Source organism: Schistocerca nitens, chromosome 2 (assembly GCF_023898315.1).
Source record: "Schistocerca nitens isolate TAMUIC-IGC-003100 chromosome 2, iqSchNite1.1, whole genome shotgun sequence".
NCBI classification, from domain to species: Eukaryota; Metazoa; Arthropoda; class Insecta; order Orthoptera; family Acrididae; genus Schistocerca; species Schistocerca nitens.
Genome location: NC_064615.1, coordinates 201,891,677 through 201,907,839, shown reverse-complemented (window position 1 = coordinate 201,907,839; position 16,163 = coordinate 201,891,677). Strand labels below are relative to the sequence as shown.

At 40.4% G+C, this 16,163-nt stretch overlaps 1 protein-coding gene across 3 annotated transcripts in view; it reads right to left on the bottom strand.

Moving 5' to 3' along the window:
* LOC126235902 (pre-mRNA-splicing factor SYF2) overlaps positions 1-16,163 on the bottom strand; it is a 54,320-nt gene that overhangs the window by 13,828 nt on the left and 24,329 nt on the right. For all 3 annotated transcript variants that reach the window (XM_049944847.1, XM_049944846.1, XM_049944848.1), the window contains exon 4: positions 8,284-8,408. In XM_049944847.1, the coding sequence (XP_049800804.1) occupies positions 8,284-8,408 (125 nt within the window). The remainder of the gene's footprint in view (positions 1-8,283; positions 8,409-16,163) is intronic.

Genomic DNA, 16,163 nt, shown 5'->3' with positions numbered 1-16,163 from the left:
AAACGTTGGGTTATTGCAAGGTGTGTGTGCTGGCTGGAACCCCCTGATGCTGACTGATGGACACAAGGAGCAATGCCTTGACTGTGCTCGCAAGTTTCTTCAACAATGTGAGGGGGCGGGGGGGCACCAAAGAAAATAACAATCCCATCAGTGGTGTCACTCAAGTTCACCGCCACCAAAGAAATTCAAACAAATGCAGTCAGCAAGAAAAGGTTACGGCGACCGTGTTTTGGGATCGGAAGGGGTTACTCCTCATTGATTTAATACAACTTGGGACGATAATAAACTCAAGACAGATATTGTGAAACATTGAGCGAAATCCAGTGAGTAATCCAGAATCGTCAGAGAGGACAAATGATAGAGAGAGTAGTGCTTCTTCACGACAACACTCGACTCCAAGTCACTCGTCAAACACAGGAGCTTTTGAAGAAATTTGGTTGGACTCTTATGCCCCATCCCCCATACAGCCTGACTTAACCCCCAGTGATTATCACCTCTTCCCCGAGCTAAAGGAACACTTAGATGGCAAACGCTTCAAGAGCGATGATGAAGTCCGAGCAGAGGTCACATGCTTCCTCAACTGGTTGCCGGGAGGCTACTTCGACTTAGGAATATGAAAGCTGGAGCACCATCTTCAAAAATGTGTAAAAAAGGGAGACTATGTTGAAAAATAAATAAAAGTGTAAGCTTTTCAACAATGTATAAGTTAATAACAATAAACAATGTTTTATATTTGTAAAAAATGTGGGAACCTTACTTTTGTTACAACCCTCATAGAACTTCACAAATTATTTTGGTTGGTTGGTTGATTTGGGGAAGGGCATCAAACAGTGAGGTCATCAATACCATCAGATTAGGGAAGAAAGTTGGCCATGCCCTCTCCAATGTATGATCATAGTTGCGAGGTTAGGACTGCAAATTGACGAATATATTGCAGAATAGGAGTAATAAGTGGCACTGAAATGTCTTGGGCATTAAAGAATCTCTCTAGTAGTTGCCCTCTATTAGTTGTTATCTCACTGCCCTAAATGTGATTATGGGTCTTAAAATCTCCAAATAAAATGGAAGGTGGGGGTAACTATTTAATTAGGTTTTCCGTCTCTCTATTGATATTTAGATATTACAGACTGTCAACATTATGGTCAGTTGTATACCAATCACTACTGCTTGGAGGGTAGTGTCCATAGGAACTTGTCCACTGAAGAGGTTTGATTCAATTAGTGTGCAAGCACCTCCAGATGCTCATTCCATGTTTATTCCATTTTTGCCACGTATGTAATGTCCTCAAGGAGTAGGAAGGTATACTTCTACAAAAATTTAATTCTTGTATTGCTATAGTTTTTGATTAACTGTCAAATTGCTTCCAAGTGGCTATAGTAGGCATTGCAATTCCACTGTGTAATCACTGAAAAGGTGTCGGTGTCATCAACAAAGGTAAATGTCACTGATGTTGATCCACAGAGTTTTACGATGCCTCCTGTGTTATTGGATTAGTGTCCATAGATTCTTCTACTGTCAAGGAGGGTTCCGGTTCCATCAGAATCAACAAATTAGACCTGTGCTCTGGTCTTTTCTTGTCTCTTTTCCTTCTTTTCTCTTTTTGCAGTTTTCCTTCATGTAATTCATTAGGTTGCAGGACCAGGTAAGAAGACGACCAGACACGTCTGTCTCTTTTAACCACTGACTGGTGTGTGACTGTCCATCAGTTATATTTTGGGAGGAAGAAGCTGTGGAGTGCGTGTTTCTCTCTTGTGCTGTCGGAGGTATAACAAGTGTCTCCTGCTGTGTTCACTGGAAGACTCCTGCTGGCTCCGTCAGTTTGAAGGTCCAAGGTGGTGGAGGTCTCTCTTACAAATAACTTTTCATTTTGCATGTCCTTGATTTATGGAACATGGTACATTCGGTTTCGAAAAAGTTGAATTAGGTGTGTGATAGCTGTGACTTCTTCACAATCTGTAATCATGATTATTAGAAGCAAGCATTCATATTTTTTCCTGTGCCTCAGTATATGACAGATGTTCCATCTTTTTATATTCGAATATTTTCTTTTTTTAAAACACTGGGGAAATTGGTGAACAGGGGGAGGTGTTCTGTACAATTACACACAAAGGCAGCTCTTCATGAGGATGACTTTCGTGATCTTCCACAATAATCACATTTTTGGTCTGGCCATACAGTGGGATGATGTGCCCAAAATGTAGCATGGGATATAAGGCTTTATGTCACACCCATAGACCATAACTTTATCTAGGAGGACATTTCCTTCAAAAGCTAAGATGAAAATGTCTGTTATCTATTCGGTTACCCTTTGGACCTTCTTGTACCCTCTGGACAAAATGTACATCTGACAGTGATAGATTAGCTCATAGCTTTTTGTCTGTCTCACACGTTAGTCTGAGTGAAAGACAACTCTTTGCATCATATTCAAAGTTTTATGTGGAGTAATAGTCACTGGCATGACCCCCAGTCCTTCACATGTTTGAAGTGTTTGAGGCTGTACAGAAGAGGGGGCTTGTTGTTGTTGTGGTCTTCAGTCCTGAGACTGGTTTGATGCAGCTCTCCATGCTACTCTATCCTGTGCAAGCTTCTTCATCTCCCAGTACCTACTGCAACCTACATCCTTCTGAATCTGCTTAGTGTATTCATCTCTTGGTCTCCCTCTACGATTTTTACCCTCCACGCTGCCCTCCAATGCTAAATTGGTGATCCCTTGATGCCTCAAAACATGTCCCACCAACCGATCCCTTCTTCTAGTCAAGTTGTGCCACAAACTTCTCTTCTCCCCAATCCTATTCAATACCTCCTCATTAGTTACGTGATCTACCCACCTTATCTTCAGCATTCTTCTGTAGCACCACATTTCGAAAGCTTCTATTCTCTTTTTGTCCACACTAGTTATTGTCCATGTTTCACTTCCATACATGGCTACACTCCATACAAATACTTTCAGAAACGACTTCCTGACACTTAAATCTATACTCGATGTTAACAAATTTCTCATCTTCAGAAACGATTTCCTTGCCATTGCCAGTCTACATTTTATATCCTCTCTACTTCGACCATCATCAGTAATTTTACTCCCTAAATAGCAAAACTCCTTTACTACTTTAAGTGTCTCATTTCCTAATCTAATTCCCTCAGCATCACCCGATTTAATTTGACTACATTCCATTATCCTCGTTTTGCTTTTGTTGATGTTCATCTTATATCCTCCTTTCAAGACACTGTCCATTCCGTTCAACTGCTCTTCCAAGTCTTTTGCTGTCTCTGACAGAATTACAACGTCATCGGCAAACCTCAAAGTTTTTGCTTCCTCTCCATGAATTTTAATGCCTACTCCGAATTTTTCTTTTGTTTCCTTTACTGCTTGCTCAATATACAGATTGAATAACATCGGGGAGAGGGGGCTTATACATCCTAACTTCCTTGATCCCCCCTTTCTTTGCCCATCTCCCCCCCCCCCCCGCCTCCTCTCAATACATCTCCCCCCCCTCTCTGTGCATAACTTCCTCCCCCCCACCTCCCTCTATGTCAATTTCCGTCTGAGTGTTCATTAGAGTGTCATGTAAAAATTTGAAGTAAATCAGCTAAGAACTTTTCAAGATTTGTTGTAACTATGTTTCCTCTTTATATATTACATATATATGTATATATTATATATATTGAAAAAATATATAGCCCATGTCCATCTGAATATTCATTAGGGAGTCATGTACGAATTTGTAATAAATTGGTCAAGAACTTTTCGAGATTATCGGTAACATCGTTTCCCCTTTATATATATAATTTTTTTTTTTATGAAAACATGTGACAGCAGAACTGTCAAACTGAGCACATTTTTAAAATTTTCTTTTTCATACCAAAAGTACCATTACCATCCACAATTACAAACGCAACAAAAAATCAACCAAATTGGTTGAGCCATTCTCAAGTGCTGATCTTTCACAATTGATTTTAATATCTGACTTTTAATTTTCCACAAATTGTGATGATATGAGATCTTTATTTGAGATTTCCCATTAATCATTTTCTACAAATTTTCTTTCGTATAAGCCTTGTCCTGACATTTACAAACAAAACAAAGATAAAATACAACAAAACCTTTCAAGCCATTCTTCACTGATGATATTTCATACATGTGGCGAATCATGTTAATCTACAATTTTCCACCAGTATTTTCCAAAAAATTTCTTTCATACAAATCTAAAAACAAAGATGATGTGACTTACCGAACGAAAGCGCTGGCAGGTCGATAGACACACAAACAAACACAAACACACACACAAAATTCAAGCTTTCGCAACAAACTGTTGCCTCATCAGGAAAGAGGGAAGGAGAGGGAAAGACGAAAGGATGTGGGTTTTAGGGGAGAGGGTAAGGAGTCATTCCAATCCCGGGAGCGGAAAGACTTACCTTAGGGGGGGAAAAAAAAAGGACGGGTATACACTCGCACACACACACTCATATCCATCCACACATATACAGTGAAACTCTTTGTCTTTAAATATGTCTGCTTGTGAGATGTCTGCTTGTGTGTGTATATGTGTGAATGACTCCTTACCCTCTCCCTTAAAAGCCACATCCTTTTGTCTTTCCCTCTCCTTCCCTCTTTCCTGATGAGGCAACAGTTTGTTGCGAAAGCTTGAATTTTGTGTGTATGTTTGTGTTTGTTTGTGTGTCTATCGACGTGCCAGCGCTTTCGTTTGGTAAATCACATCATCTTTGTTTTATATATATATATATAACGATGGTGTGACTTACCAAATGAAAGTGCTGGCAGGTCGACAGACACACAAACAAACACAAACATACACACAAAATTCTAGCTTTCGCAACCAACGGTTGTTTCGTCAGGAAAGAGGGAAGGGGAGGGAAAGATGAAAGGATGTGGGTTTTAAGGGAGAGGGTAAGGAGTCATTCCAATCCTGGGAGCGGAAAGACTTACCTTGGGGGAAAAAAGGACAGGTATACACTCTCACACACACACACACACACATATCCATCCGCACATACACAGACACGAGCAGACATATGTAAAGGCAAAGAGTTTGGGCAGAGATCTCAGTCGAGGCGAAAGTACAGAGGCAAAGATGTTGCTGAATGACAGGTGAGGTATGAGCGGCGGCCACTTGAAATTAGCGGACGTTGAGGCCTGGTGGGTAACGGGAAGAGAGGATATATTGAAGGGCAAGTTCCCATCTCCGGAGTTAGTTGAACCATTACACCAACAACCTGAAAACAGTTTTCGCATCCCGCAACCACCCTCCCGACCTTGTACAGAAGCAAATTACCAGAGCCACTTCCTCATTCCCTCAAACTAAGAACCTCCCACAGAAGAACCCCAAAAGTGCCCCACTTTTGACAGGATACTTTCCGGGACTGGATCAGACTCTGAATGTGGCTCTCCAGCAGGGATACGACTTCCTCAAATCCTGCCCTGAAATGAGATCCATCCTTCATGAAAATCTCCCCACTCCACCAAGAGTGTCTTTCTGCCATCCACCTAACCTACGTAACCTCTTGGTTCATCCCTATGAAATCCCCAAACCACCTTCCCTATCCTCTGGCTCCTACCCTTGTAACCGCCCCCGGTGTAAAACCTGTCCCATGCACCCTCCCACCACCACCACCTAATCCAGTCCTGTAACCCGGAAGGTGTGCACGATCAAAGGCAGAGCCACGTGTGAAAGCACCCACGTGATTTACCAACTGACCTGCCTACACTGTGAAGCTTTCTATGTGGGAATGACCAGCAACAAACTGTCCATTTGCATGAATGGACACGGGCAGACAGTGTTTGTTGGTAATGAGGATCACCCTGTGGCTAAACATGCCTTGGTGCACGGCCAGCACATCTCGGCACAGTGTTACACCGTCCACGTTATCTGGATACTTCCCACTAACACCAACCTATCAGAACTCAGGAGATGGGAACTTGCCATTCAACATATCCTCTTTTCCCGTTACCCACCAGGCCTCAACCTCCGCTAATTTCAAGTTGCCGCCGCTCGTATCTCACCTGTCATTCGACAACATCTTTGCCTCTGTACTTCCGCCTCGACTGACATCTCTGCCCAAACTCTTTGCCTTTACATATGTCTGCTTGTGTCTGTATATGTGTGTGTGTGTGTATGAGTGTATACCTGTCCTTTTTTCCCCCTAAGGTAAGTCTATCCGCTCCCGGGATTGTAATGACTCCTTACCCTCTCCCTTAAAACCCACATCCTTATGTCTTTCCCTCTCCTTCCCTCTTTCCTGATGAAGCAACCGTGGGTTGTGAAAGCTTGAATTTTGTGTGTGTGTTTGTTTGGGTGTCTATCAACATACCAACGCTTTCGTTTGGTAAGTTACATCATCTTTGTTTATATACAAAGATGCTGTAAGTTACCTAACGAGAAAGCGTTGGTATGTTGATAAAGACAATAAAAAACATACAAACACACACACACACACACACACACACACACACACACACACACACACACATTTCAAGCTTTCACAACCCAAGGTTGCTTCATCAGGAAAGAGGGAAGGAGAGGGAAAGAGGGAAGGAGAGGGAAAGACGAAAGGATGTGGGTTTTAAGGGAGAGGGTAACGAGTCATTCCAATCCCGGGAGCGGAAAGACTTACCTTAGGGGGAAAAAGGACAGGTATACACTAGCGCGCGCGCGCACGTGCCCGCCCACACACACACACACACACACACACACACACACACACACACACACACACATCCATCCGCACATATACAGATACAGACACAGGCAGACATATCAGATTACGAAAATGAGGCTAACAATTGTCTGACGAAGAAATAATAACGTTAAAACCTGTGGGAAGCGGCTAAAAAATGTTCGGTGATGTGGGAAAAACAGGAATGGAAATAAAGTGAAAGTTGTTAGAACTAGTCAAAATGGTTGTTTAATAGGTGAAAGGAACTGTTTGTAAACTGGGAACGGTGGATTTTATAGCAGCGGTAGTGTTGAAAGTGGAAAAAAGTTTTTTTTTGTTATGGTTTGGAAGTAAGATACATGTTATTGAGTATATATAGGCAGGATAAAATTGTATGATAGATTACGGTAAAAAGGGGAAGGTGAATACAAAGAGAAACTACTTGCACAAACAAAAAGAGATAGTAAGATGACAAAAAAGATTTCGAAATGCAACAGTGACAATAACAAATGTAATTGTTGGGTTCAAATTAATGATATGAATATAATAGAGGAAAAACATTCCACGTGGGAAAAATATATATAAAAACAAAGATGCTGTAACTTACCAGACGAGAAAGCGTTGGTATGTTGATAGAGACAATAAAAAACACACAAACACACACACACACACATTTCAAGCTTTCACAACCCAAGGTTGCTTCATCAGGAAAGAGGGAAGGAGAGGGAAAGACGAAAGGATGGGGGTTTTAAGGGAGAGGGTACGGAGTCATTCCAATCCCGGGAGCACAAAGACTTACCTTAGGGGGAAAAAGCACAGGTATACACTCGCGAGCGCGCGCACACACACACACACACACACACACACACACACACACACACACACACACACATCCATCCGCACATATACAGACACAGGCCTGTGTAAGTCTTTCCGCTCCCGGGATTGGAATGACTCTTTACCCTCTTCCCTTAAAACCCACATCCTTTCGACTTTCCCTATCCTTGCCTCTTTCCTGATGAAGCAACCTTGGGTTGTGAAAGCTTGAAATTTGTGTGTGTGTTTTTTATTGTCTCTATCAACATACCAACGCTTTCTCGTTTGGTAACGAACCCCACAACTTTTCAGTCACCAAATCACAGCACTTGATGCTATATAAAAATAACATATATCCTTATTACAAATGCAATAGTGTTCCTGGAAAGATTACTGTGCTATGCAGCTTGTGAAGTGTACCACAGCAAGTCTATTCACTCTTTTTCATGAAATGTGTGTGAGCATTTTGTTTTTTTTTTTTTTTGTTTTTTTTGTTTACTGATACGAGTTCAGAGTGACCTACTCACTAACTCTGCTGGCTGGCTCTACTCTGGTCAAATGACACCCCTGCTAAGTTTGCTCTGGCCAGCAATTGACTTGCTTGTCACCTCCTTATGTTGTACAGGAGATAACAGGAGAGAAATCACAACTTGGAAACACCAAGTTACCCACAATTTTAGTGGGTCCACTGAGCAGCTCCAATTTAGCCATCTAACATATTAAAAGGACTTTTTTCTGACACACAAACAGTACAAATGGTTGAAAAGAGATACATCAAATGTATATCTTACTAACCTGATGGTAGCTTGCTCATAGTCTGCAAAACCTGTATCAGGATTTTTCTTCTTCTTCTTTTTTTCAAGTATTTCAGCCTCCGAAGCTCCGATGTTGAGAAGTTTCACGCGATCATAATCCTGACCCTGTCAAAAAGTTTTATAATGTAATGATGAACAGTCAACATCTTTAGACACACAACGTAAAAGTATAATTACCATTTTTAACTTATCTTTCTGAGATAGAAATAAAGATATGTTACCCTAACAGAAACTAGTGCAAGACATCATTTTTGCCACACGAGCAAATCAAAATTTGACATCATCATAATTTCTGAACATCCAGCACCTAAATCAAATCTTCATCAAATGTATTGAATATAATTATTTTCAAAACAAGATAATGAAAACTAAAAAAGTCTGATGCCACAAAAAGTTTAAATAAATAACAAAAAACATGCAATTCAGTCAGTCAAAACAGCACGATTACTGTTTAACACACCAAGGTCCATAAGAAATGGTAAGATGATATATAAAGGCCTGTCGGAAGATTCAAGTGGCATCCTGGAGACATTTTCGCTGGTGGCTCAGAAGTCCGGTGCGAGAGCCGGCTTGGCGCCCACAAGCGAGGCAAATATGAGTCGCTGGAGGGTTAGTCATAAGCTCATGTCTGTGCGATCGTTTTGCAGCTAAGTTGTTTAGGCATACTTGGTCATGCATCTTGCTTCCATCTGCAGTCAGTTTCCTCCATTTGCTGCGTTTGTCAGCAAGTTGCTCCACTTGTCACTGTCAATATTAAATGCACACATATCATGCTTGTCGCAATCCCTAAAGCATAGTGAAGGTCTTCCACAAGGTCTCTCTGCTCCTGCTATTTCACTGAGTAATGTGCGCCGAGGCAGACGGGAGTGGACCATACGGTGCAGATGTCCTAACCACTGCAGGCGACGTTGCTTGTGTGTGGCAGTGATACTCTGTTGTTTTGCAGTTTACAGAACCATATCATCCATCACATGATCCTTCCATGACATCCCCAAGATGCTCCGTAAGCACTGCAGGTGAAAGGCATTGAGCTTTTGTTCCTGTTTGGCATACGACGTCCAAGTCTCAGCTCCATACAAGAGAATACTCAGCACATGATTGATACACAAGTATTTTTGTTGATAATGTAAGATGTTTGTTGTCCCATGCTTGTGTGCGGAACTTCCTGAAAGTTCTGGCAGCCTTTCCTATTCTTGCACTTATCTCGTCATCCAGGGAGAGATCTTCTGTCATTATTGAACCAAGATAGCAGAATTTATCAACTATCTTCAACAAGGATCCATCCAGTTTGATGACAGGTGGATCAGTGTATCCTTGTGCCATGACAACCGTCTTCTTTATGTTTATAGACATGGAGAAGAGCTTGCATGCAGTAGGAAATTTATCTACAAGCTCTGGCAGATTGCCTTGATTATGCGTTATAATTGCAGCATCGTCAGCAAATAAAAGGCTATTTACAAGCAAGTCTTCTCAGAAGCACTTGGATCTGAGCAGAGAAATGTTGTAGAGCTGGCCATCAGCTCTGGTATACAGATGAATGCCCTGGTTAGTTTCACCAAAAGCGATTTTGAGGAGTGCTGAGAAAAAAATATTGAACAGAGTGGGAGACAATTCAAAGCCTTGAGGAACCTCTCTTTTCACTGCTAATAGGTCAGATGCGATTCAGTCGAAGACAACAGCACCTTCCATATCTTCATGAAAAGCCTTGATCATCTTTAAGAGCTTTGGAGGGCACCCTATCTTCAAAAGTACTGCATACAGTCCTCTCTACTAACTTCTTTGAAAGCCTTGTTTATGTCAATAAAGACAATTAACAGAGGGGTTTTCTGCTCGTGGCACTTTTCCTGAATTTGCCAGAGTGTGAAAATCATATCAACTGTAGGTCGTTGGGGATGGAACCCACATTGTTACTCAGGGAATATGCACTCGGCAAGCTTCTGAAGTCTGCCCAACACCACATAGGAAAATGTTTTTCAAGATATACTCAAAAGTAAGATTCCACAGTGACAGTTGCAATCACCACAATCACCTTTACCTTTGTATAAAGTAACAACATTGACATTGTGCATGTCTTGCAGGACAGTACCCTCAGCCCAACATTTCAGTAAGAGGTTGAAAAGCAGTGGAAAAACTGGCTTAAGTTTTACAATTTCTGTGGAGAGGTTGTCTTTGCCAGGGCACTTCCCACATTTGAGCTGTGAAATTGCTATTTGAAGCTCCTCCACAGTAGGCGTGGCATCCAAGTCATCATAAGGGGTGGGTGGGTTGTTTGGGGGAGGAGACCAGACAGCGAGGTCATTAGTCTCATTGGATTAGGAAAGGACGGGGAAGGAAGTCGGCCGTGCCCTTTCAAAGGAACCATTCCGGAATTTGCCTGGAGCGATTTAGGGAAATCATGGAAAACCTAAATCAAGATGGCCGGATGCGGGATTGAACCATCGTCCTCCAAAATGTGAGTCCAGTGTGCTAGCCACTGCGTCACCTCACTCAGTCTAGTCACGGTAAGGTGTCGTCTGAGGAATTTCATCCATTGCATTTGGACTAATGTCGATGAAATGTCATTAGAGGCTGGAGTAAAGATCTAACCAACAGTGCAATTGACGATTTTGATCTGTGATGACTTTTCCATCTATTTCCTTGAGTGCTACGCTCTTCTTTGGAATGGGTTCAATGGCCCTTTTGATGCCTGAGTAAACACTGCCAATGTTGAAAGCATTGAAACACTCCTGTATCCAGTGCAAAGTTGCTCCCAAATGGGAACTGATGCAGTCGCAGACAGGGCGTTGCACAACTGCCTTTGCTTTGCTTAGCTCCTTGCGTGTAGAATTGCATGGGTTTTTATGCCAGATGACAGTGGCCTGACACTTAGCCTCAAGGAGAGGTTTCAGGACATCTTTGTTCTCGATGAACCAATCCTATGATTTTGCTTCCAGATTACCAAACACATTTCCAGCCGTACCAGTAAGAAGTGATTTTATCTTCTGCCAGTCTTCTGAAATAGGAGCAGCTGGGTTCCAGGAATCCATCTCTTTTCGTATCTCGTCACTAAATACTTCTACTGCAGCAGTGTTTCTTGACCAATCCTATGATTTTGCTTCCAGATTACCAAACACATTTCCAGCCGTACCAGTAAGAAGTGATTTTATCTTCTGCCAGTCTTCTGAAATAGGAGCAGCTGGGTTCCAGGAATCCATCTCTTTTCGTATCTCGTCACTAAATACTTCTACTGCAGCAGTGTTTCTTGTTTGGCAAAGATTAATTTTTGTTTTGCAAGGTGTTCTGGCAGAGTGGAACTTCTTAGTCACAAAGTGAACTTTTGTCGCTACTAGTGCATGATCCGTGTCACAGTCTGCACTAAGGAAAGAACGTGTATGAAGAAAGTAATGCAGATCTTTCCTTTTAGTTAGAATAAGATCTAATTGGTGCCAATGTTTTGAGTCGGGGTGCATTCAGGAAACCTTGTGGTTCAGATTGCCTTTAAAGTATGTATTGGTGAAACACAACTGATACTTTGCACAAAATTCAAGCAACTGTAGACGATTTTCATTCCTCATGCCCACTCTGTGTTGGCCTAGGCAGTCAAGCCAGGTGGCAAAATCACTACCAATATGATAGTGTGGAGTATAAAGCAACTATGGTTCGCTTCAAAATATTTGACATATGATAGCTAGTGGGCAGAACAGCTCCCACTAGCTGGCATTGACAGCTCCCATTGTTTGTCACTTTCCTCTGAAAAGAACTGTGACTGCCAGTCTAAGTTAGCTGTTGCTGTTGGAAATTCATATAACATTTACTTTTACCTGTCTTAAAATGTGTAAGGGAAGTAATCTAAAGAAGGGCATGGTGTGAACACAGTAGAGACTATACCCTATATGAATTTCAGAATCTTGACATGATTATTGTTGGAGATAGACTTTAAAGTTACTTCTATGACTGCAGAGATTGGAACACTGCACCTTTTGTGACGTCACAATTTCAGACCTTAAACATCAGATGTCAATCAATTTAAACCATACTGCATGTGACATCAGGGATACAGGAGAAAAAGTAAGAAGAGTGAGCTAAAGAGAAAAGATAATTTAAGATTAACATTTCATTGATATCATTAATGACTGACAAAGTGGCAGGAAATCTGACAGGGCCTTCAAAGGGAGAATCCCAGCATTTAAAAATTACTGGAAACAAAAACAGGGGTTTTAACCCTACTACATCCAAATAAAAGTTTAGAGTCCTTACACTTGTAACAGATTAGATTAAGTTTTCGTTCCACAGTCCCAAAAAATGAGATGATGATGTGGGTGTGGAACATGTCAGAAAGTATAACATAAAACATTTGAATATAATACTTACTACCCTGGTCATTTGTGAGGAGATTGTCAAATAGATGAATACATTACAGTAAACAGGAAATGCTAATATTTACAGAATTGATACACTGTCAGAATGGAACGCTGTTATGCATTTTTAATATATTTACCAAACACAAAATACCTAAGTTTGACTGTTCTGATGGGGTGCAGTCAAAATTGAAATCTAACTGACATTTTTACTTAAGCTGTTCTAACAGTCCCTGTTAAGATAATCATCCATAGAGTAGAAGGAGTCGCCTATCAACAAGTCTTTCAAACTCTGTTTAAACCGTGCTTTATCTGGAACTAAATTTTTAGTGGTTGCTGGCACTTTATTGAAAATGTGTGTTCCTGAATATTGGATCCCTTTCTGGACCAAGGTAAGTGATTTTACATCTTAATGTAGATTGTTCTTATTCCTAGTATTGATACTATGTATTGAGCTATTTGTTGGAAACAGAGAGATATTGCTTGCAACAAATTTCATTAAGGAATAAATATACTAAGAAGCAGTGGTTAGAATACAAAGTTCCTTCAACAGGTTTCTACATGTTGTTCTTGAATTTACACCACAAATGTTTCTTATTACATGCTTTTACATGCTAAAAACCTTTGCTCGGTTTGATGAGTTACACCAGAATATGGTCCCATATGACACAATAGAATGAAAGTAAGCAAAGTATGCAGGTTTTTTATATTTATGTCTCCTACATCTGACATCATTCTCAATGCCCTTCGCTACTGAATTCATTATCAAGTTATAATCCCAGAAATTTAACACTGTCAACCTCTTTGATCTGTATGTCTTCATATGTTATACACATACTGGAAGAAAATCTCTTACAGGTTATGAACTGCATTAGTGGGTCCTTTCAAAGTTTAATGACACTGAATTAGCTTTAAACCATTTACTGAAGTCAGTGAAAATTTGGCCAGCAGCTATTTCTAAATCTGTACTTGACTTGCTACTTATTGCAATGTTTGTATGATCTGCAAACAAAACGAACTTAGCATCTGACAATGTAACAGGCAAGATGTCATTAATGTACACAAGAAAAAGCAACGGACCCAATATGGAACCTTTAGGAACCCCACACGTGATTAATTCCCAATCAGATGAAAACTGACTGCTTACTTCACAGGTATTTCACAACAACACCCTTTGTTTCCTCTTGGTTAGATAAGACTCAAACCATTTCACAGCACTGCCGGTGACACCATAATATTCAGATTTACTTAAGAGAATGCTGTGGTTCACACAGTCACAGGCTTTTGACAGGTCATAGAAAATGCCAGTAGCCCCTAAATTATCATCTAATGAATTAATTAAACTCTTACTATACATGTAAATAGCTTTCTCTATATCAGAACCCTTAAGAAACCCAAACAGTGACTTGGACAATATATTATTTGCAGCCAGATGCTTAAGGAGACACTTGAACACAACCTTTCCAAATATTTTTGAGAAATCTGGCAAAAGTGGAACCGGTTGATAGTTTGATGGTATCTCTGTATCCCCCTTCTTGTAAAGAGGCTTAACTTTAGCATATTTTAGTCAGTCTGGAAATGTTCTGTTGATAAGAGATTGATTACTCAAATAACTTAAAACAGAACTCACAACTCGTGTATGCACTCTTTGATTAACTTTGTTGATATGTTATCATACCCATTAGAATACTCAGACTTTAAAGATTTTATGATGGGTGCTTTTTCTTTGGAGGATGTGAATGTCAAATACATTTTACTGAAGGTATTTTTAAAAACTGGTCTCAGATACTCCATTGCACTGTTCACCAAACCTGGTAACTCCAAGCGGTCAGTAACAGAAATGAAGTACTTGTTTAAGAGGTTCGCAACACTACATGCACTTCTTACTAAAGTCTCACTTATTTTTAGAGCTATCTGTTCCTCTTCCTTTTTGGCCCCACCTGTCTCTCTCTTCACTATATCCCATACAGTTTTTATTTTGTAGCCTGATGTAATTATCTTTCTCTCATAATAAAGCTGCTTAAATTTCTGAATTACTTGCTTCAATATTTTGCAGTATTCTTTGTAATGCATTACAATGCTAACACCAGAGCTGTTCCTAGATAGTAGATGCAGTCTCCTTTTTGTCCCACATGATATGTTTATTCCTTGTGTAATCCATGGTTTATTTTTATTTTATTTTATTTTTTTATTATTATTTCTGCGAGATCTGAGTTACCCCTAGGGGAAAACAATTTTCAAAAGTGGAAGTAACTTTATTAATGAATGCTTTGTATTTTCCATTTGAATCAGAAGTACTGAAAACATCTATCCAGTTCATGTCTTCGAGCAATGTCCTGAATTTCTCAATATTTTTGACTGATTTACTACCCTCCCATACTCAGATTTAATAGACCTTTTATCCTGACAAGTTGCAACATTTGACACAAGATGCTGCATGTCATGATCGCTTCTTTTCCCCCAGATTTGTCTACAAAGATCTTATCAATAGCAGTCTCAGACCATTTACATATCCTAGTTGCAAAATTCACAGTAGGAACTAAATTGAATGATAGTGTCACAGACTGCAATAATTGTTCACTGACAGAGCTTTTCAATAAATCCACATTAAAATCGCCAGTAACCACTATTTCCTTGTTTTTTACTGTGAGATGGACAACAGAGATTCAAGATTTCTTATGAAGAGGTTAAAATTTCCTGACGGTGATCGGTATATACTTACTATTATAAAGGATTTATTATGAAATACTACTTTTCTGTTGCACAAGCTTCTAAGTGGCTCTGAGCACCTTACTAGGTGTGTGACACATAGGAGGGAGGAGGGTGGACGGAGAGGAGGAGGAGGAGGAGGAGGAGGAGGAGGAGGAAGAGAGAGAGAGAGAGAGAGAGAGAGAGAGAGCGTTCTTGCGTATATAAATTGCATCTGACTTTCTAACTAACTTATCCCACCCTTATCCGCTTAAACTGGTTCTAGGCAAAACAGCAGAGCAGTCGTATTGCTTAATCTTCTCAGGCAGTGCAACTAAGAATTCATTCTAGAGAAGTGTGCAGTATGAATAGTATGGAACGTTGATAAAGGAACACCCTGCAGAAGCATCTTAGAGGACAATGGGAGGCTTACAATCTTCTGCCGAAACTTGTAGTGTCTACTAGTATTTGTCATTAACAACAAGAGTGTATTTAAAATGTTTGAAACCAGTTGATATTCAAAGCTATATAATAGAGTCACCTTATTAGCAATAGCTTCTATAATTAATTAGAATGACTTGGGATTCTAAAATACTGTTAACAATAATCGACGCTGTCATAGACAAATCAGCAGTGTGTGTTCTTGCTCTGCCCAGCAAGAAATAACTGTATGTCTTGCGGGCCTTCACAATAAATGTGAACTGGTAGTGAGGGCCCTCAACTACGTAGCCTCAGACTCAGAGTTGAATTATTAAAAGTTTTGGCTGGTTTCGTTGTCTAGGGGCTGGGATACATAGTTGCCACATTACAAGCCAAATACTGGTGAGCCTACAGT